A 23,487-nucleotide genomic window follows, 5' to 3' on the forward strand; every position below is an offset into this window, starting at 1 on the left:
TTGAAAAGTTTGAATTTGGGATCATTTCAGATTTACAGACTAGGGACATTCAGCTTGTATTAGTACATGGACGAACCTTAAAAACATGCTTAAGTAGAGGAAACCAGACACAAAAGGCCAAATCATGTCTGATTCCATTTTTATGATATATCCAGAATAGGTACATTCATAGAAAGTAGACTAGTGGTTGCAGGGATAGGGTAGGACAAAATGAAGTGGCTGCTTAAGGGGTACTTACTTCTTCATGGGATAGTGAAATGTTCTGAAATTAGACAACAATGAGAATATACTAACAAATTGTACAACACTGTGAATATACTAATAGCTACTGAACTGCATACTATTAAATGTCTGAAATGCAAACTTTACCTGAATTTTTAAAAAGACCTAATCATCTTTACTAAGAACTCAGTATAGTTTCTTACAATTACAGAGATATTTTACGTTTTCTTTTATGCTTTAGTATTAACTTGAACATATCAAATTACTACGTCTCATCTATAAAATGGGATAATGGTAGTACAATTCTAGGAAGTATGAACAGATTAAGAGAGTGGATATGCATAAAGCACTTAGAACAAACCTGAGGTGATAGCTCTCAACAAATGTCAGCTACTAGTAGTAGGGATGATGTGTCTGGGGTGTAATCAGAATGTGAAAAAATGACAATTTCCATTTCTCTCCAAATTAGTATCTAAAAGATGCTTCAAGGAGTGGCAGATATATTTCACTAAAATCAAGAAGGAAAAGGCATGATCTCATTTTATGTTATAGATGCTAGTCTAGTATTTAATTTTAAAATACAATAAAGAGTTCAGTCTGTGACTGGAATGAGATGCCAAAGAGTTCCAGGTATAACAATCCTGCTCTATCTATCAGAAATTCAAGAGGACTCCAGACACCAAAAACTAATTAATTTCACAAGATATGCTAGAAGGTCAACATGAGAGAAAAATGTGGAACTGCTGAAAGAGAAAATGGGGAATTTTCTAGTTCCTCTTGAACTATTAACAGATAGATCATGAGTCACTTCACTGCAATTCCTTTTTTTTTTTTTTGGTGGTGGTGGGGATTGAACCCAGGGCCTCGTGCTTGCAAGGCAAGCAATCTGCCAATTGAGCTACGTCCCCAGTCCCTCTTCACTGCAATGCTTAAAAACTGAATTTCTATGGTGGGGGTATGGCTCAGTGGAGAATCATGTGAGGTCCACGATTCGATCCTAAAAGAAAAAAAAACCCAAAAAACAAAAAACAAAAAACCCCCAAATTGACTACAAAACTTGAAATACAAATTAAAACACCAGACAATGGTTATGGACTCCTTTAGACTAGAAATAGCACTGTTCCTTCATACTAAATTTAATTTTACAGTTAATAGTAGCTGCTTAACCTGATGAAAGAGGGGGAAAGGAATGTTAGAAGTCTTCAGGCAAGTAACGGGAGCAGGCAAAATCAAACTGCTCAAGAGAATAAAAAACTAGCTTGCATAGTGATGCTCAACTAAAGTCCCAGCTATGCATGAGGCTGAGGCGGGAGGATACTTGAGCTGAGGAGTTCAAGACCAGCCTGACCAATAGACTTCACCTCAAAAATGGAGTGAGCATGGAGGTATAGCTCAGTGGCAGAGCGTTTGCCTAGCATGCATAAGGCCTGGAGTTCAATCCCCAGCCCACATACATACACACAGAAACAACACTGCATGTTTTTCATTTTTGTGTAGTGCAATACAGGCCAGGCAGCTGATAAAGCAGTAGATACAATTAGGAGCAAGACTAAGCACTATAGCCTGAAGGACATGTTCTCTGTGAGTCTAAAGTAGAAGGGACTATTAGATTGTATTATTGATTATTACACTGTAGCACTGGTATTGTATTATTACATCATGCTATTGTATTATTTTGCAGTGTTGCTCTTTCTCAGTTACATGGGAAGATAAATAATAGCATAGTAACAAATAATTATTAAATAACTACTACATTCAAGGAACCACAAGAATGCCTAGCAACTTACATTACAATACGTGAACAAACATTATCATTTTGTATGGGAGTTTAAACTATATTGCTTAGTCTAAAAACCGAAAACACAAGAAAATCTGCCTCAAGTCAAAGTATTCCAATAAAATTTTCCTATCTTTACAATAAATGGTCAAAAAGCAGATCAGAAATAAAGGATTCTCTAAAGATAAGGAAACCAATGGAGGGTGTACAAGAGCTACTGAAGAGGCATTATCACTATGATGATTACCAGGTTTACCTGTGTCTGTGTTTTTCATTCCCATTCTGAATCGTATCTGTTTGCCGTGAAGGACCTCAGAAAGGTGTTTAGCAGTCCAGTGTCGTGCTGGCCAATCAAAAACCATGTTACAGAAGATTGCAGGCTGTTGTAGAGACATTATAATTTCTTTTGCTTTCTCTGGGGTAAAAGGTTTGACATGTTGACCTAGAGCAGAAATGAATAGAGCAACAGATAACCATAAAGTCATTTCATATCACAGGCAGAAAAAATAGCTAATGACGTTTCTGTGCTAGCAAATCTTTCTATGTAAATTATATCATACTGACAGGTGCAATGGTTCATGCCTAAAATCCCAGCCGCTTAGGAGGCTGAGACAGAAGGATAGAGTTCAAAGCCAGCCTCAGCATCAGGGGAGGCACTAAGCAACTCAGCGAGACCCTGTCTCTAAATAAAATACAAAATAGGGCTGAGGATGGGCTCAGTGGTTGAGTGCTCCTGAGTTCAATCCCTAGTAACAACAACAACAACAAAATTACACTGTACTTACAGTTCATCTATCACTACATACATATATACTTGACCTCAAAGGATCATAAAATTCTTAAATGATTTCTTTCATATTAAATTTTGAATGTTTTAATATGGTAAATATTTACCATTCTCCATGTCAAATATGAAACTTTGGTATTCAAACAAAAGGCTTTCCAACTGTTTTATATTTTAGAAGATGACAATTTTTAGAAAACATTGCGACTACAGCTGGGAAGTGGCTCAGTGGTGGAACACTTGCCTAGTATACACAAGGGTTCAAGCTCCGCCAATGCAGAAAGAAAAATTGTTTTATAATTTGAGAATTATGTAAAAAAGTAAGAAATGGTTGGATACACAAGTTAACTAATCTAAACTGTGCTGCTATAAACATTAATGTGGCTGTGTCCCTATAATATGCTGTTTTTAAGTCCTGTGGGTATAAACCGAGGTGTGGGATAGCTGGGTCAAATGGTGGTTCCATTCCCAGTTTTCCAAGGAATCTCCATATTGCTTTCCAGATTGGTTGCACCAATTTGCAGTCCCACCAGCAACGTAAGAGCGGGCCCTTTTCCCCACATCCTCACCAATACTTATGTTTGTAGTCTTAATAACTGCCATTCTGACTGGAGTGAGTTGAAATCTTAGAGTAGTTTGATTTGCATTCCTCTAATTGCTAGAGATGTTGAACATTTTTTCATATATTTGTTGATCAATTGTATTTCTTCTTCTGAGACGTGTCTGTTCAGTTCCTTGGCCCATTTATTGGCTGAATTATTTGATTTTTTTCTTGGTGTTAAGATTTTTGAGTTCTTTATATATCCTGGAGATTAATGCTCTATCTGATGTGCGTGTGGTAAAAATTTGCTCCCAAAATGTAGGCTCTCTAGTCACCTCATTGATTGTTTCTTTTGCTGAGAAGCTTTTTAGTATGAATCCATCTCATTTATTTATTCTTGATTTTAATTCTTGCATTAGAGGAGCCTACTTTTTCTTCTATTAGGTGCAGGGTCTCTGGTTTAATTCCCAGATCTTGACCACTATGAGTTGTTGCATATGGATTTCCAGTTTTCCCAGCACCATTTGTTAAAGAGGCTATCTTTTCTCCAATATATGTTTTTGGCACCTATGTTTAACATGATTATTTATGTCTCTTTGTCCTCTATTCTGTACCGTTGGTCTACAAGTATATTTTGGTGCCAATACTATGCTGTTTTTTGTTACTATAGCTCTGTAGTATAGTTTAAGGTCTGGTATAGTGATGCCACCTGCTTCAATCTTCTTGCTAAGGATAGCTTTAGCTATTCTGGGTCTCTTATTTTTCCAGATGAATTTCATGACTGCTTTTTCTATTTTGATGAGGAATGTCATTGTGGATCCAACCTAGATACCCTTCAGTAGATGAATGTATAAAGAAAATGTGGTGTATATATACATAATGGAATATTACTCAGCTTTAAAAGAGAATAAAATCATGGCATTTGCAGTAAATAGATGGAGTTAGAGAATATAATGCTAAGTGAAGTAAGCCAATCCCAAAAAACCAAATGCCAAATATCTTCTCTGATATAAGGAGGCTGATTCATAATGGAGATGGGGGGGTTGTGCAGAGCATGAGAGGAATAGATGAACTTTAGATAGGGCAAAGGGGAGGGAGGGCAATGGAGAGGGCATGGGGGTAGGAAAGACAGTGGAATGAGACAGACATCATTACCTAAATACATGTATGAAAACACGAATGGTATGATTTTACTTTGTATTCAACCAGAGACATGAAAAATTGTGCTCTATTTTATGTAATATGAATTGAATTGCATTCTCCTGTCATATATAGCTAATTAGAATAAATTAAAAAAAAGAAAGTAAGAAATGCTGATGGGAGGGCCTGGGGTTGTGGCTCAGCAGTGGAACGCTTGCCTAGCATGTGCAAGGCCCTGGGTTCAATCCTCAGCACCACATAAAAATAAATAAAATAAAGGTATTGTGTCCAACTACAACTAAAAAATAAATATTAAAAAAAAGGAAAAAGAAATGCTGATGGGAACTACTCTGAAATAACCAGAGTTTCTAGAGTCAGCCATAATTCTATTTGCTCTATCACATGTTAAATGCGGAAAAAAAAAAAGACAAAACTAATACAGCAGTCAATCTGGAAGAAGAGAGGATTTTTTTTCACTGAAGTTTTAAGAATAAAAGATGTGCTAAAATGGCAACCCATAGTAATTCTTGGTTTCAATGCATCCATAAACAGTACTGGGTATACGTATAAACCAAAACTGACTTACTGAATACTTAAGTTTCACAGAACAGAATATTAATCCTAGGTAGGATAGTAAAGATTAGTATTCTTTAGATAAAAGAACCAGAAAGTGTCTTTCTTTCTCTCTCTCTCTCAGTTCTTAAGACTGGATCTAGGGCCTTGCCCATACTAGGACAATTTTCTACTACAGACAAATTTCTACTACCTCCCTAGCCAGAAAGTTTCTCTTTAAAGACATCTTAAGATGGAAACTTTGGGAGGTAGGTTAAAAATAGCTTCATACTCTGACCCTCAAACATATACTTACGGTTCTCAATAACAATCAGGAACTTTCTATTTTGGTTATTTAGCAACCTTCTATTTTGGTTATTTCATCTGTACTTATACCTAATTCAAAAAATTCCAAAGATCTCATAAATAATCTAAATGCCTTCCCCACCCAACCTTCTTATAAACTGATAAAGGAAGAGGATTAGGGAAGGACTCATGGAAGAACTTGAGTAATTTGTGCCTGTCTAAATGTAAGGCTCGTTTTTTAAAGGAAATGAAAAGTGAAGATGAAGAAGGCCCCTTGAGATCTTTAATGTGAAAGCCCCAGGTTTCTGTGACATTTACATGTTGAAAAGTCCCATAAAGGACAATATGATGTGACTAGAAATTAAATTTTGTCTTGACCTTAAAGATGGTTGGTTTTAATTTTTTTTACTTTGATGTGTGTGATAACTTTATTTCAAGGTATTAATCTATACCTGTCAACGTAAAGTACATAGCTACCCAGACTGCAATACACCCCATCTTCTTAGTGCCAGGATTCCATGTGGATAAAAATGGACAAGTTACACCTTTTATTATATATTTTTAAAGTTTTGTTAAACTATTGAGGGGAAGGCAAAACTTCTCCCCATCCTAAGGATGTCTGGCAGGGACTGGCATAAAACAGGTTAATAGGAGAAAAGTGTACTTTTACATGTCTATGGGAGCCCTCACAAGAGAAACGAAGACCACCCCAGAAGCAGCTGGATCATAAATGCTTAGATACCACGTTGGACAAGGTATTAAACTAGGAAAGCATGACAAGAAAAAGGGGCTTGGGCCAGGGCAGTTAAATGAAGAAAAGTGACAAGGGACATAAGGGTTAGTTTAACAAAGTCTGATTGCACAGATTTCTCTCAGCCTTGAGCCCGTAAGGTTGGTTTTAAAAATGACTTCCTTTTTCCTGGCATAGGAGGGTACCTTTCCCATAGGAATTTTTTTCTCCTGCTTTTGGGAGAAAAATGAAAGTCAAAGAACCCTTTTCCTGCATCTGCTGTTCTTCAAGTGTCTTTAACCCAAAATAATCACTATGTCCAAGTGGCATATTTTGATCCCCTAAACTATGAATGATACTTGCATTCGTGATATGTCATGATATGCTCTTGTTGTTCATGACACAGAAATTGGAACCATCCTTTGAGAATCAATGAGGAAAATTAAGTAAAAGTCTCAAAAGAATCATTCACAATGCCAGTAACTCAAATTATAGTAATTCATTCTAACAAAATAATTAATCGTATGTTATATACCTATCCAAATTGACATATAGTACACACATCTACTACCACTTTGTAACAACTAAAACTATAAACAACCTCATGCCTCAAAGTAGGAAAATGCTTAATTATGATATAGCAATCCCATGGTGAATCTGTTAAACATAAAAATGAAAACTACGTAGCAGTGTGTACAGATGTGGGATGAGAAGGGCAAACAGGGACTAAAATTAGCTCAAAGAGTTAAGGTAAGTCAAAGGAGAAGTGTGACAATAAGGTCCTAAACAAGGGGTGGCAGTGAGTATGGCAGAGATGGAGAATTAGTAAAAGAATAATATCAAGGACTATTTCAACCACAGATGTGGGGTGGGAAGTGGCTATGGTAAAAAGAAAGATCTTGGTGGAATTACAGACTGGTGACTTGCTGTAAGTCAGAAAAGTCAGAAGCAACAGCTTGTTCTGTTGATTTTGAACATGATCATCATTACATTACCATTTATTTGACTGAACAATGCTTAACTGTTTGCCATGTACTGTTAAATACATTAAAACAAAATGCTCATCTGATCCTCTAAGAAGCCTATAAAACACAGAGAAGGTATTTTATTTCTATTATCCAAAGGATGAAGTGGAAGCTCAGATGTCAGATGAACTGGAACTGGATATCAGGTCCCTTGATTCCAAGTCCAGTGTCATTCTTACTGCACAATCCTACTTCTAGAGAATTAAAACTGTGGGAATAACCTCAGTCTTATAACTCAGGAGAGAGAGGATGATCTGAAAAGGCAAAAATAAGAAAGCTTAAGATCAATTCATAGGCAATAATCCAAGTGTGCTCTGAAAAGAAAGGAATGTTTTGGGGAGCGACTGGGTTTCGGTATGCGCTGCACTTGCTATAGAGACTACTTCTTGCCTACTGTTATGGTTTGGATGTGAGATTCCCCACCAAAGCTCATGTGAGACAATGCAGGAATGTTGAGAGGTAAAATGATCAGATTGTGAGAGCTGTAACCTAACCAGTGGACTAATCCACTAGATGGATTAATAATTTGAATAGATTACTGGGTGGTAACTATAGGGAGGTGGAGTGTAGCCAAAGAAGTAGGTCACTGGGAGGATGCCCTTGGGAATTATATATCTTGTCCTTTGGCTCAGTGTGCTCTTTCTTGGTTTCGTGGCTACCATGAGCTAGCAGCTTTCTTCTGCCACACCCTTCCACCATGATGTTCTGCTTCATCTCAAGCCCAGAGTGATGGGTCATGGACTAAACCACTGAAACCATGAGCCAAAATAAACATTTTCTCCTCTAAGTTGTTCTTGTCAGGTATTTTAGTCACAGCAACAAAGAGCTGACTAATTCACCTACCTACTCAACACCCATTCTGTCCTTCCTCGCTAGCAAAACCCTACACAAGGAGAATGGCTGAAAAATTGATTTTCCAGATTTCTTTGCAGATAGGAGTGAACAGAGGTATTTCTGGAAGTTGCTGAATCAGCTTTTTTGCACTTATCCTGGAATATACTACCTGGAAAGTAGACATAAGGGTTAGCCAGCTTGGGAGACAACAGAAAGGCTCAGAAAATTGTGAATCTTGGCCAAATGAATGCAAACATGTCCACCTTTATGTCAGTGCACCAACACCAGCAAACTTTGACCTCTTGAATACTTTTGCATAAAAAATAATTGCTGATAGTCAAAACTCCGTCATTTGTTCATAACTGGAAGAACATCTTGTTTTCTTAGGCAAAGATATTTTCAAAGATAGTTATACTCTCCCTATCAAGTGCTCTGTGGCTTAGACTGGATAAACCTTGGCTTGTGTGACACACCATAGCATTCTTTCAACTCTATGGTTGTAAAATAATAAACCTTTGAACATTTCAATACTTTAAAGGGCAGAGAAAATCAAAAGCACCTGTCCTTCTAAGATACGGATTTAATAGATCACACGGCTTTCAATATTCTCAAAACAGCTCTCATATTTGAGCATATTTGCTACCCTTTTACAAAAACCCAACATTTTGTTTTGACAAAATGGCTTCAAGGAAGTAAATTTTTCTCTTTATCGTAATGTTAAATTTAAAAAAAAATGTATCTAATGATTTGATCTAAAAATCTCAGATATCCCAGAGATTATTTAATAGAAGACCCCCCCCCCAACCAAAATTTGCTGAGAAAGAAACTGGTCTAGTGACTGATATATATTAAAGGCCCAAACATTTGCTAAATGAATGAAAATGCTATAAAGCTTGTGCACACCAAAGCAGTAGGATGTTCACCATAATAAGAAATTAGCATATGTTCCAGAATTTCAGGCCCAACAGTGAAATAAAACAATCCACTGGTTGTGAGATAAAACTAATTTGGTTTCTGATAGTTTAATCAACAATGAACTGGGTCATTAAATTAACAAATTAAAGTGTTACAATTTAAAGAAGAATGCAAGGCTACATTAGATTAATTAAACAGCCTCCGGATGTACCCAGTCATTACAGGAATATCTGCGAAGAGCTATAAAAATTCTGAAGTAATATCAACAGCATTTAAAGGATAAGTATAGTTATGTCTACTATATTTCTGCAGCAAGCAGAAATTTCTAACTAGATGACCTGAAATTGCTGAAAAAACAGATTACTGATATAGGTGTTGCACAACAGTCTTTTCTTCTTCCAAATGTAGCATATTCAGTCCAGTTATTACAGCCTGAGTTACAACCAGTTTTAAAAAAAATTAACACAAAGTACAAGATAATTTGAAACCTCATTTCTTTGAATTTGCTAGCAATCTGGATTCAGTCAATTAATACTGGCTTGGATTTGAACCCGAGACTTAGACTTTTAAGACAGGAATAAGGTACATTTACCAAGTCCCCAGAATACTCTCCAAAAATTCATAGAATAAACCCATGACAAATATCCTGAAATTGAAATTAACTTGTCTCTCATGTCAGATATAAAATTAATGGAAAAATTGTAGATATTCAAAAACTCTCAGAAGGTGACAAGAAGAGTCATGATATTGAGAATATTCATATAGCGATACAGCATGTATAAAAAAACTGGGTCCTGGCATGGTGAGATAATTTATCTCTGAATATATACATGCCAGTGGACCCATATCTAACAAAATAACTGTATTGGTGTTACAGACTAAATGGGAAAACTTACACCAAAGGTAATTTCCCATCTTGTAGCCACTAATTTAACTTTTTTTCTCCAGTGCTGGGGATCAAACTCCAAGAACCTCGGATATATGCATGCTAGGCAAGTACTTTCCCACTGAGCTACAACTCCCAGCCTCCTACTACCATTTTAAAATGTCAATACAAACTAAGTTGGAAGGTAACATAATGCTTAAGTAAAATGACAAAGAGTCATAAATGCTTTGAATTTCAAGGACTAGAAGGTGTTCCTTTGATACCAAATAACCATAGGTATTAGTGTTAAAGTTAATGTGACTTAACACTATCAATGCCACATTTGGTGAGGGAATGAACACCCCACCAGGATCAAGTTGGGCACATGGGACAGTTATAGGCTGAAGAGTTACCAAGGGTTCATAAGTCTTTTAGATTCATTTTATCCACTTATACTTCCAACTCTTGCCCAGTTAACCCAGAAAATTTGTCCTCTCTTCAAAAAAATAACTCATAAATATAACTCATAAATAATGTTTACAAGTTCAAAAGTAATACTGAACTTGAACCTAAGGCAAGGAAAAGTGTATCTATCTATATTTTAAATTAAGTTAACACTAGAAAGAATGGTGTCTAATGCTCCAAAGTATCTTCAGAATTTCTACCAAAATATTTTCATCTAACACTTGTTTTTTCTATCTTTCCATAATTCAAAATAAACTGGTTATTTCATCTTACTTTTCATTAAAGATATTCGAGAGTTGGGTCTCAAAGAGATCTTTGCACACCCATGTTTACAGAAGCACTAATGAAAGAGCCAAGTGGTGAGAGCAACTCTAATGTCCACTGATGGATGAATGTTTTTACATACTGGGGAAATATTATTCAACATTAAAAAGGACATTTTGTCACATGGCTGAACCTTAAAGACATCATGTTAAGTAAAATAAACGAGTTGAAAAAAGGTTAAGTATTTTATGATTCCCCTTATCTAAGGTATCAAAAGTGGTTAAATTGATAGAAACTGAAAGTAGAATGGTAGTTAACAGCAGCTGGGGGGAGGAGAAAAGTTGGAGTTCTTCAATGGATATAGTGTGCTTCAGATATTTAAGATGAAAACATTCTGGACATCTCCTTCACTACAATGTGAATCTACTTGATACTACTAAACTGCACAGTTAAAAATGGTTAAGATGACTGTTATGTTTTGTGTCCCCCCAAAACTCAGGTGTTGAAACTTGAGGTCCAAAGTGATAGTGTTAAGATGTAGTATCTTGTAGAGGTAGTTAGGCCATGAAGGCTCCTCCTGCATGTGATTATAGCCTTTATCAAAAGGCTTTGCACAGCATTAGGCTAGCTTGCTCTTCCCTCTTCTACCATGTGAGGACACAGCATTCCTCCCACTGGAGGATGCAGCCAAAAGTGCCATTTTGAAGCAAAGAGCAGCCCTCATCCCACAAGGAAAATTGCTGGCACCTTGATCTTGGATTCTTCAGCCTCCAGAACTATTAGAAAATAAATTTCTATAATTTATAAACAAACACAGACTAAGACAACAATAAATTTTATGTTATGTGTTTTTAAAACATAAAAAATTCAATCATATTTTTCTGATATTCATCATTACTGAATATAAAATATTTCAGTGACATTATGAATTGCACATGTGCTTTAGTATGAGAATTCTTTACTTTGGAGGATTATGTAGGACTTTTGTTTTCTTTAAACTCCTCTGCCTGACCTCCTTTTAAAATTGAGAACAATGACATAGAGAATATGGTGTTTTCAACTGAAGAGAAGTAAATCCAGTTATGTTAGAGTGTCGGCTCTACATGAAACTCAAGTTCCTGCAACTCTGGAATGAGACATTTCCTTGGGAGTGACTAGAAGAAGAATACTAAGGATGTATTCTTCTCTTTATCAAGGCATAGCCTGACTGTAACTGTAAATACAAAAGTGCCGCAGTCTTAGCTGGGCACAGAATCACGAGCCACTCACACCTTGTAGATTCAAACAGCAATTCTTTATTCCCGAACTCACACCAGCCTCTATACACGTTCTGGGGAAATCCAAGTTCTCCCGCACAATTCACGTCCCAAACACTTTCTCAATTCCAGGAACTCAGGCAGCAGGAACACCCTATTCCCAGCAGCAATAACCTTAAACCTGGAACTTCCCTAAACCCAAATTATCTTAAACCGGGATACTTCCTAAAACCTGCAGGATACACCTTAAACCTGGATCCACCCTGGTCCTTGAGCAGGGTCACCTTTCTCAAAGACACATGCAATGTCACAGCAAATTTCCATTTAACATGGGGTATGCTGGCAAGGAAATTTCGATGCGTCATTCCTACTTGGCAATGGCCCTCAGCACAAAAGCTCAGTAGAAAGAAATATAATGATGTCTACCTCAAAGAACTGCAATTTAAAATTCATCGAAATGCTTCAACCAATGTGTGACCCTGGAAAAGAAACATCTCACACTCAATTTAATTTGATTCTTGACAGTAAGTAGTTTTATGTTTGTTTTTAATAATTTCCAAGCTATTACTTCAAACAAAAATATCACATCCTCGAAGGCAAGCCTCTACTTTTACACCCCTGGCATAAAGCAATGCTAAATAAAGTTTTCTGAATAACTGAGTAAGCAGTGCACTGAAATTAACCACTTCTTTTTGCTACTTTTGCTTAATAAGCTATTAAGCATAATCAGAAACAATCTCAAAACAAAGGGATCGGTTCTACAGTTTCATGCTCACCTCCCTCTGTTCTGTTTCCTGTTCCCAATCACATTACCATTAATTGATAACTCCTAATTACCCCCCACCCTAGGTCAACCACTCTAAAGCTTGCTCACACTCATATCCCTCAAACCCTTCTCCACTTCCTCATTTTTGCCATGCCTTGCTTTATTTTTCTAAGAAGCCTTTTTCACCCACAATTTCCCTCTTCTTCACTTCAACATTTCTATTTTGACCCTGCTCTTCTCTGGACTCAGTGGACATCCTCTTCCTCATTTCCACCAGCAACTCCACCACTACTTCCTCCCCACTAGAACCAGTCTCCTCATCTTCTTCTAAGCCCTCCAGGCCAGTAGCCCTTGGGGTTCATGCTTACCACTTCCCTTCTACTTCAATTCACTAAAAATGGTCTCTTCCATTGATTCCCATTCAAAATATACCAACCTTCAAGAAATTGATCTAAGAAGCACAGATCAATCTTATTTGTATTAGTTTTCTCAGCCCTCAAAGTATTTAATGAGCGCAATATTTACATCGCAATTAATTGTGTCCTACCTTTTGGATGTATCTTATACTACAACTTTTTCTCTTTTATTTATTTATTTTGGTACCAGGGATGACCCCAAGGGTGCTTAACCACTGAGCCACATTCCCAGCCCTTTTTATTATTATTTTTATTTTGTAACAGGATGTTGCTAAATTGCTAAGGCTGGCTTTGAATTTGCGATTCTCCTGCCTCAGCCTCCTGAGTTACTGGAATGACAGGCCTGCACCACCACAACCAGACTTACTACAACTTTTTTCATCTATATTCTCTTTCCCACCAAAAGTGATATTTATAACAGTTATAAGCTCTTTTAAGGCAAAGACTGTCTTCTGCCTCACTGCATGAAAGTCCCTTGTTTACAGTATGCATTCATATATTTTATGACAATAAAGTAGTAATAAGTTTGCTTAAAAATGAACTTTTCTATGACTCTCAATAGAGTCATCATTGTACTAAAGGTACTAACCCTTTCACTTGCATTTACTTAACAAATGTATTTTTCTTACCTTCTGTTCACATCAGCAGTACATAATTGAAGGCAAAGCCTTCTCTTATAGGAACATTTTGCCATTAACTTAGTTTTTAATGATAATAAGCAGGGTCACTCTAAAGTGGTGTTGCTGGAGAGGATGACATTTTAAAATAGGATTAAAAGTTCCATAGACAGTTTCAGATGACCCTTTAACACAAAATTTGAAGTTACCTGCATAAATGTGTATGCATGCTGTGTTTTTTTCATCAAATTTTTTCCTCTCCTTAGGACTTCAGATTAAGAATCAAGGATGTCCTCAAAAAGTTAATAGCACATGACCCAGCAACTCTACTCTGCCTAAGAGAACTTAAAACACATGTTGACAACAACAACAACAAAACTTGTACCTGGATGTTCATAGTAGCATTATTCAGGATAAAAACCATTATTCACAATAGATAATAAATAATTCTAAAGGCAATCAACTGATGAATGGATAAGCAAAATGTGATAGATCTATACAATGGAATATTATTCAGCTAGAAAAAGAAAATTAAGTATTGATACATTGTACAACATAGATTATGTTACAGGAAAGAAGTCAGACACAAAATGCCATGCATGGTGGATTCCAACATGGCGGCGGGCGCGGAGAGATCAAGTCTCTGACCTCTTCAGCTGTGCAGGCATAGGGAGTCGTAAACAGCCTAAATCTGTTTGCTCAGGATCACTAAGCAATGCTGAGCTGACGTGGATCTGGGGTGATCAATCTGGACCTCTCAGAACACACACTGAGCCCGGATCGGCTGAATTCAAGCTCCCATTCGCCTGATTCCCGCAGACAAATAGGTGTGACTCAGCACTAATCCATCCGGCTGAAACAACTGGTCAGCCCTTCTGATCCTACGGAGGTAATGGCAACTGAGCCTTCATAGGTGGTGGCCACAGGTTTCAAACGGGGCTTGGGAGAGACAGTAAGGACCCACCCATTGCATTGGTCACCCGGCAAAGGGAAACGAACTGTCGCCATTTGCAAGAGATACCACCATGGCAGAGAACTGACGTCATCAGACTGCGGCGGAGGAGATAACTTCATTGAATCCTGCGACTACAGGTGTGTAATCCCCTAGCCTTCCCTCTCCACACATCGGGGAAACCTTAAGGGCCCCTCCCAGCTCTCCCGTAAGGGCCCCTCCCAGCTCTCCCGTGAGCGCGGTAGCCAGACCGAGGGAATTAGAGGTGGCGAGGGACCCGCAGCGGGAACTACCACTCCCACCAGAGCTGACAGCTAAGGTCTCGTGCACCAGCTACCGGGGGCGTGGCTACCCGAGGGCAAGTAAAATTTGCTGAGGATTCTCAGCCCTAAGCTCCACAAACTTAGGGTCTGAGGGACAGGCAATCTGGGAGAGTGTGCCCAATCGTCCATGAAAACAGGGCTCCCGGGAGCAGCAGACCTGGCGTGTACCCAGTATTGTGGTGAGCGGCACCCGTGAGAGGGGCCTGGCTAGAGGAAAAGTGGGGAAGTGACTAGACACAAGAGGAGGCCCTAGGCACTCAGGATTGGAGACTCGCCCAGTCTGGGAGGAGGAGCTGCTGCACAGTGATTGGTTCCAGCGTATTGACAGGAGAAACTTGGCCTGGTTGGCACAGCGCCACCTACTGGAAGAGAAGTTAATCAAACTCTAAGACTGCATTTATTAGTGTTTTTTTTTTTCTTCTCTTTTTTCTTTTCTCTTTTTTTTTTTTTTTGATTTTGATTTGGGGTTTTCTTTCATTTTCATTTTTCTTTCTTGTTTTTTAAATTTTTTTTTTTACAATTTAAAAAAATTTTTTTTCTTCCAATTTTAATTTTAATTTTTGTTTTAATCTTTTTTTTATAAATTTTTTTGTCTTTTTCTTTTTTTTATTTCCTATTTTTTTCTTCTTTTGTCTTTTCATTTCTTTTCAATTATCTTATCCCCCCTTCCTTGAATTCTACCTGCTTACTCTCATTCTCTTTAGTGACTTCTTCCCTTCCCTTCTAATACCTTTCCTCCCAAGCATCAAATAAATTTATAGGAGTAAACAGTAACTCAGCAGTCAAACAGAACAAGAAGTAACATGAGCAGCTTCAAAAAGCAAGGAAGAAAAGGAGTACAAACAATGCAGGACAGCCTAAATATTCAGGAGGACCTAGAGTCATCGGAAAAATGTTCATATAAAGAACTCAAGGAACACCTTAGACAGATGGAATGGAACCTTAAAGAGGATACGAGACAGCAAATTCAAGCAGCAAAAGAACACATTGAGAATGAGTTACATAAACAGATAAAAGAAGAAGTTAAGCATCTTTATCAGGAGATAGAGATTATAAAAAATAATCAAACAATAATTCTAGAAATGAAGGAAACGATAAACCAAATTAAAAACTCAATTGAGAGTATCACTAACAGAGTGGAGCAAGTAGAAGCCAGAACGTCAGATACTGAAGACAAAATATATCATCTTGAAAAGAGTCTAGCCAACTCAGAAAGGCTGGTAAAAAATCACGAGAAAAATATCCAAGAGTTATGGGATAACATAAAAAAACCAAATTTACGAGTCATCGGGATAGAAGAAGGTACAGAGATTCAAACCAAGGGAATGAGTAACCTGCTGAATGAAATAATTACAGAAAACTTTCCAGAAATAAAAAAGGAAACAGATATACAAATTGAAGATGCATTCAGGACACCGAGCACACAAAATCACAGTAGACCAACGCCAAGACACATTGTTATGAAGATATCCAATATACAGAACAAAGAGAAAATATTAAAAGCTACAAGAGAAAAGAGACAGATTACATTCAGGGGTAAACCAATAAGATTAACAACAGATTTTTCATCACAGACACTGAAAGCAAGAAGGTCATGGAACAATGTATTTCAAACACTGAAAGACAATGGATGCCAACCAAGAATTCTGTATCCAGCAAAATTAAGCTTCAGGTATGACAACGAAATAAAAATCTTTCATGATAAACAAAAGTTAAAAGAATTTGCAGCCAGAAAACCAGCATTGCAAAGCATTTTGAGCAAAACACTACACGAGGAAGAAATGAAAAACAATAACCAAAACCATCAGAGGGAAGTGCCTCGGTAAAGACAGAGGGTGAGGGGAAAGATAATCATGGAGAAACAAACTAAATTTTTTTAAAAAAGGATAAATAACCAAACATGGATGGAAGTACAAACCATATATCAATAGGAACTCTGAATGTTAATGGCTTAAACTCTCCAATAAAGCGACATAGGCTGGTATCATGGATTAAAAAAACAAATCCAACAATATGCTGCCTCCAGGAGACACATCTGATTGGAAAAGACATACACAGGCTGAAGGTGAAAGGATGGGAAAAAATATACCACGCACACGGTCCTCGTAAGCAAGCAGGGGTGGCCATCCTCATATCGAATAAAATCGACTTCAAGACTAAGTTAATCAAAAGGGATAAAGAAGGACACTATATACTATTAAAAGGAACCATTCACCAACAAGACATAACAATTATCAATATTTATGGACCAAATAATGGCGCTGCGATATTCATAAAACAAATTCTCCTCAAGTTCAGGAATCAAATAGACGAAAACACAATAATTATGGGTGACTTCAACACACCTCTCTCACCATTGGACAGATCCTCCAAACAAAAGTTGAATAAAGAAACTATAGAACTCAATACCACAATCAATAACCTAGACTTAACTGACATATATAGAATATATCAACCATCATCAAATGGATATACTTTTTTCTCAGCAGCACATGGATCCTTCTCAAAAATAGACCATATATTATGCCATAGGGCAACCCTCAGTAAATATAAAGGGGTGGAGATAATACCATGCATTTTATCTGATCATAATGGAATGAAACTGGAAATCAATGATAAAAGAAGGAAGGAAAAATCCTGCATCACATGGAAAATGAACAATATGTTACTGAATGATCAATGGGTTATAGAAGACATAAAGGAGGAAATCAAAAAATTCTTAGAGATAAATGAAAATACAGACACAACATATCGGAATCTATGGGACACAATGAAAGCAGTTTTAAGAGGAAAATTCATCACCTGGTGGTCATTCCTCAAAAAAAGAAAAAACCAACAAATAAATGAGCTCACACTTCATCTCAAAGCCCTAGAAAAGGAAGAGCAAAACAACAGCAAATGTAGCAGAAGGCAAGAAATAATTAAAATCAGAGTGGAAATCAATGAAATTGAAACAAAAGAAACTATTGAAAAAATTAACAAAACTAAAAGTTGGTTCTTCGAAAAAATAAATAAGATCGACAGACCTTTAGCCATGCTAATGAAGAGAAGAAGAGAGAAAACTCAAATTACTAACATACGGGATGAAAAAGGCAATATCACAACAGATGCTACAGAAATACAGAAGACAATTAGAAATTATTTTGAAAACCTATATTCCAATAAAATAGAAGATAGTGAAGACATCGATAAATTTCTTAAGTCATATGATTTGCCCAGACTGAGTCAGGAGGATACACACAATTTGAACAGACCAATATCAATGGATGAAATTGAAGAAGCCATCAAAAGACTACCAACCAAGAAAAGCCCAGGACCAGATGGGTATACAGCCGAGTTTTACAAAACCTTTAAAGAAGAATTAATACCAATACTTTTCAAGTTATTTCAGGAAATAGAAAAAGAGGGAGCTCTTCCAAATTCATTCTATGAGGCCAACATCACCCTGATTCCGAAACCAGACAAAGACACCTCAAAGAAAGAAAACTACAGACCAATATCTCTGATGAACCTAGATGCAAAAATCCTCAATAAAATTCTGGCAAATCGAATACAAAAACACATCAAAAAAATTGTGCACCATGATCAAGTAGGATTCATCCCTGGGATGCAAGGATGGTTCAATATACGTAAATCAATAAATATTATTCACCACATCAATAGACTTAAAGATAAGAACCATATGATCGTCTCGATAGACGCAGAGAAAGCATTCGACAAAGTACAGCACCCCTTTATGTTCAAAACATTAGAAAAACTAGGGATAACAGGAACTTACCTTGACATTGTAAAAGCTATCTATGCTAAGCCTCAGGCTAGCATCATTCTGAATGGACAAAAGTTAAAGGCATTCCCTCTAAAATCTGGAACAAGACAGGGATGCCCTCTATCACCACTTCTATTCAATATAGTTCTCGAAACACTGGCCAGAGCAATTAGACAGACAAAGGAAATTAAAGGCATAACAATAGGAAAAGAAGAACTTAAATTATCACTATTTGCAGATGACATGATTCTATACCTAGAAGACCCAAAAGGATCTACAAAGAAACTACTAGAACTAATAAATGAATTCAGCAAAGTGGCAGGATATAAAATCAACACGCACAAATCAAAGGCATTTCTGTATATCAGCGACAAAACTTCTGAAACGGAAATGAGGAAAAACACTCCATTCACAATATCCTCAAAAAAAATAAAATACTTGGGAATCAACCTAACAAAAAAGGTGAAAGATTTATACAATGAAAACTACAGAACCCTAAAGAGAGAAGTAGAAGACGACCTTAGAAGATGGAAAAATATACCCTGTTCATGGATAGGCCGAACTAACATTATCAAAATGGCGATATTACCAAAAGTTCTCTATAGGTTTAATGCAATGACAATCAAAATCCCAAAGGCATTTCTTGAAGAAATAGATAAAGCAATCATGAAATTCATATGGAAAAATAAAAGACCCAGAATAGCAAAAGCAATTCTAAGCAGGAAGTGTGAATCAGGCGGTATAGCGATACCAGATTTCAAACTATATTACAGAGCAATAGTGACCAAAACAGCATGGTACTGGTACCAAAACAGGCGGGTGGACCAATGGTATAGAATAGAGGACACAGAAACTAATCCACAAAGTTACAACTATCTTATATTTGATAAAGGGGCTAAAAGCATGCAATGGAGGAAGGATAGCATCGTCAACAAATGGTGTTGGGAAAACTGGAAATCCATATGCAACAAAATGAAACTGAATCCCTTTCTCTCGCCATGCACAAAAGTTACCTCAAAATGGATCAAGGAGCTTGATATCAAATCAGAGACTCTTTGCCTGATAGAAGAAAAAGTTGGCTCCAATCTCCACCTCGTGGGGTTGGGCTCCAAATTCCTTAATAGGACACCCATAGCACAAGAGTTAATAACAAGAATCAACAAATGGGACTTACTTAAACTAAAAAGTTTTTTCTCAGCAAGAGAAACAATAAGAGAGGTAAATAGGGAGCCTACATCCTGGGAACAGATTTTTACTCCTCACACTTCAGATAGAGCCCTAATATCCAGAGTATAAAAAGAACTCAAAAAATTAGACAATAAGATAGCAAATAACCCAATCAACAAATGGGCCAAGGACCTGAACAGACACTTCTCAGAGGAGGATATACAATCAATCAACAAGTACATGAAAAAATGCTCACCATCTCTAGCAGTCAGAGAAATGCAAATCAAAACCACCCTAAGATACCATCTCACTCCAGTAAGATTGGCAGCCACTATGAAGTCAAACAACAACAAGTGCTGGCGAGGATGTGGAGAAAAGGGTACTCTTGTACATTGCTGGTGGGACTGCAAATTGGTGCGGCCAATTTGGAAAGCAGTTTGGAGATTCCTGGGAAAGCTGGGAATGGAACCACCATTTGACCCTGCTATTGCCCTTCTCGGACTATTCCCTGAAGACCTTAAAAGAGCATGCTACAGGGATGCTGCCACATCGATGTTCATAGCAGCACAATTCACAATAGCTAGACTGTGGAACCAACCCAGATGCCCTTCAATAGATGAATGGATAAAAAAAATGTGGCATCTATACACAATGGAGTACTATGCAGCAATAAAAAATGACAAAATCATAGAATTTGCAGGGAAATGGATGGCACTAGAGCAGATTATGCTTAGTGAAGCTAGTCAATCCCTAAAAAACAAATACCAAATGTCTTCTTTGATATAATGAGAGCAACTATGAACAGAGCAGGGAGGAAGAGCAGGAAGAAAAGATTAACATTAAACAGAGACATGAGATGGGAGGGAAAGGGAGAGAAAAGGGAAATTGCATGGAAATGAAGGGAGACCCTCATTGTTATACAAAATTACATATAAGAGGATGTGAGGGGAATGGGAAAATTAACAAGGAGAGAAATTAATTACAATAGATGGGGTAGAGAGAGAAGATGGGAGGGGAGGGGAGGGGGGATAGTAGGGGATAGGAAAAGTAGCAGAATACAACAATTACTAATTGGGCATTATGTAAAATTCTGGATGTGTAACTGACGTGATTCTGCAATCTGCATTTGGGGTAAAATTAGGAGTTCATAACCCACTTCAATCTAATGTATGAAATATGATATGTCATGAGCTTTGTAATGTCGTGAACAACCAATAAAAATAATAATAATAAAAAAAAAAACAAAAAAAAAACCAAAATGCCATGCATGGTATGATTCCATTTATATAAAATGTCCAGAATAGTCAAAAACATAGAGAAAGAGAGATCATGGTTACCTTGGACTGGGAAAAGGGGTAGTGAGCAGTGACTGCTAATGGGGAACATGTTTCTTCTGGGGGTGATGAAAATGTTTTGGAATTAAAATAGTGATGGTTATACAACCTTGTGAACACACTAAACACCACTGGATTGTATTGTAAGCTATAAAATGGTGAATTTTATGATACCTGCATACTATACATTAAAAAAAAAACCCCAAACCTCCTCTTTCCCATTTGTGTACCTGACCTTCTTCTGCATCATCATCCTGTACTTACCCTCTATGCATTCATATTAAAACTCAACATTGCTTCCAACTACCTACTGTTCTTCAGCTTCCAAACTTACACCTAGTTTCTCTTTTTTCCTCCCAATTTCCTATTGGTCACCAAGGCTAGCACTGTCTATTACTAATAAAAATTGTCACCATTCTTGAATATCTAATCCTGCCAGATACTATGCTGGATGAACATATATCGTCTTCAATTTTCACAATTATCATGCATTTCATAGAAGAGGAAACTGAGGCACTGAGGGATTAAATACTCCCTACAATTTCTTCTGCAACCCTTCAGCCAGAGTGATCTTCCTAAAACTACAGCTGATCACATTACTCCCCTAACTAAACCTCTTCAAAGGCTTCCTGCTGTTTTAAAGGTCAGGCTTCTTAAATGGTATAATGTGACCTTTGGGATTCCTCTTTTTTCACCACTTCTCATAGCAATCTCTTTTGATTCTTGGATTATGTCAACACGCTTTCTCCTCTTGTCTCTAGACTTGGTACAGAGATCTCTTACTCATTCACTCAACAAAATATTATATCCCGATACTTTCCCTGTTACTGGGCACACGGTGATGAATGAAGCAGATATAGGTCCTGCCCTTAAGTATTCAAGGTCAAATGGAATAAAAAAGTAATTACAGATGGTAATAGTAAAATGATGAAATAGATGCTGCATTATAAAACATCTAGGGGCGTGGAGGGGGGGGACACCCACAGACTGTTTTAGATAGATTGGTCTGGGAAGAACTCAGGTGCTGACATACTCTGACACATGAAGAAGTCAGCTATGTGAAAAGTAGGAAGAGGTGAGTGAAAGTTGGCAGAACCTAAACTAAACATTTTTGTAGGGCATAGTTAGAAATTTGACATTTATTCTAGGTTCTAAGTGCAATGAAATTAATTCAAAATATTTAAGTAAGCGAGTGTCACATTTTGTTTTTTGGTTATGCTAGGGATCTAACTTAAGACCTTGAACATGCTAGGCAAGCCTTTTATCACTGAGCCACATCCTTGTCTTCCTTAAAAAAATGTCAGCTGCTGAACACCGAAGGAATTGGAGGGGCACAAGTTAGGAAACAGGGACACTGGTCAGGAAGATATACTAGGGGTTTAGGTAAAAAAATATAGATGATTTGATCTAGGATCTGATGATGCAGGAGGATAAAAGGAAGATAGACTAGATGAAGAACTGTCCTGACTTAAAAGGTCATTAGCTGAATTATAGAGTTATAAACATGAAAGAGATGGCAAAAGGAGTTAAAATTGAGGAAACTGTCAAAGGAGAAAGTTAGAAAGGAGCATCAAAAGAATCTCAGGTCTATCCTGAAAGAATATTCAAGAGCTTAAGCATTCTCCTTTTATACTGCCATCAACTGGTGCTGGGGATGGAACCCAGGGTCTCCCCTATGGTAGGCAAGTGCTCTGCCTTGGAGCTACATCCACAGGTCCATGCAGAATTTTTCCAGCAATGTTCAGCTAGACAGGTGTAGATACAGAGAGTGCAAAAGGGTGCGTTCATTCAGTGTAAATTTTGTCAGAATAAAATGCAGGGAGGGCCAAGAGAATAGTGTATTTTCAAGAAAGAACTCATAATGATAAACTATGACATGCCCTCAAACATGGTCAGAGTGCAGTGTATAACAATGGAAGGGTCAATGGATTGGAGGTATAACTGAAGTTCAGGAATTGTCTCCTGGGGTACATAAGCAAATGAGCTATAAAGGCAGGAGAAAGAAGTCAAGAGAGTAGGAGGTTATGATTTATTCCTTCAGGTGGGAATGGGCATCTACACCTCTGGATAAACTATTTGATCTCCAAATACATCATCTTGTGTTTTTCTGCTCCCTGTCTTCCAGAGCTCCCAGCACCAGCACCAGAGTTTGTCACTATCCTGTCCAATCATAAACATTCACCTCAAACTATTCCCTCCTTGAAATATTTTTTCCCCCCACTGGGATCCCTCTTCATGGTAACAACTGTCACTGAGTGAGTGTGTTCTATGGATAGCATTCTTTCCAGGTTCCTTTATTCACTGTGAGTTCTCGGGATATGCTCTGTTATAAACATTTAAAAGTTTCTGGATCCTGTGACAGTTTGCAGAACAGGGCCCATGCAAGGAGCAATCATTTCATTAAATGCTAGCAGGAAACTCCAGCTCCTGGGCCAGCAAACTTCACCCATTCACTAAACCAAGGTTCCAC

The 23,487-nt window shown here is 37.4% G+C and overlaps 1 protein-coding gene across 1 annotated transcript in view; it reads right to left on the reverse strand.

Annotated features, from left to right (window-relative positions):
• Hspbap1 (HSPB1 associated protein 1) overlaps window positions 1-23,487 on the reverse strand; it is a 77,093-nt gene that overhangs the window by 53,119 nt on the left and 487 nt on the right. Inside the window, exon 2 of the mRNA XM_026393963.2 lies at window positions 2,256-2,441. Coding sequence (XP_026249748.2) covers window positions 2,256-2,441 — 186 coding nt within the window. The remainder of the gene's footprint in view (window positions 1-2,255; window positions 2,442-23,487) is intronic.

The sequence above is a fragment of the Urocitellus parryii genome, chromosome 2, assembly GCF_045843805.1.
Source record: "Urocitellus parryii isolate mUroPar1 chromosome 2, mUroPar1.hap1, whole genome shotgun sequence".
NCBI classification, from domain to species: Eukaryota; Metazoa; Chordata; class Mammalia; order Rodentia; family Sciuridae; genus Urocitellus; species Urocitellus parryii.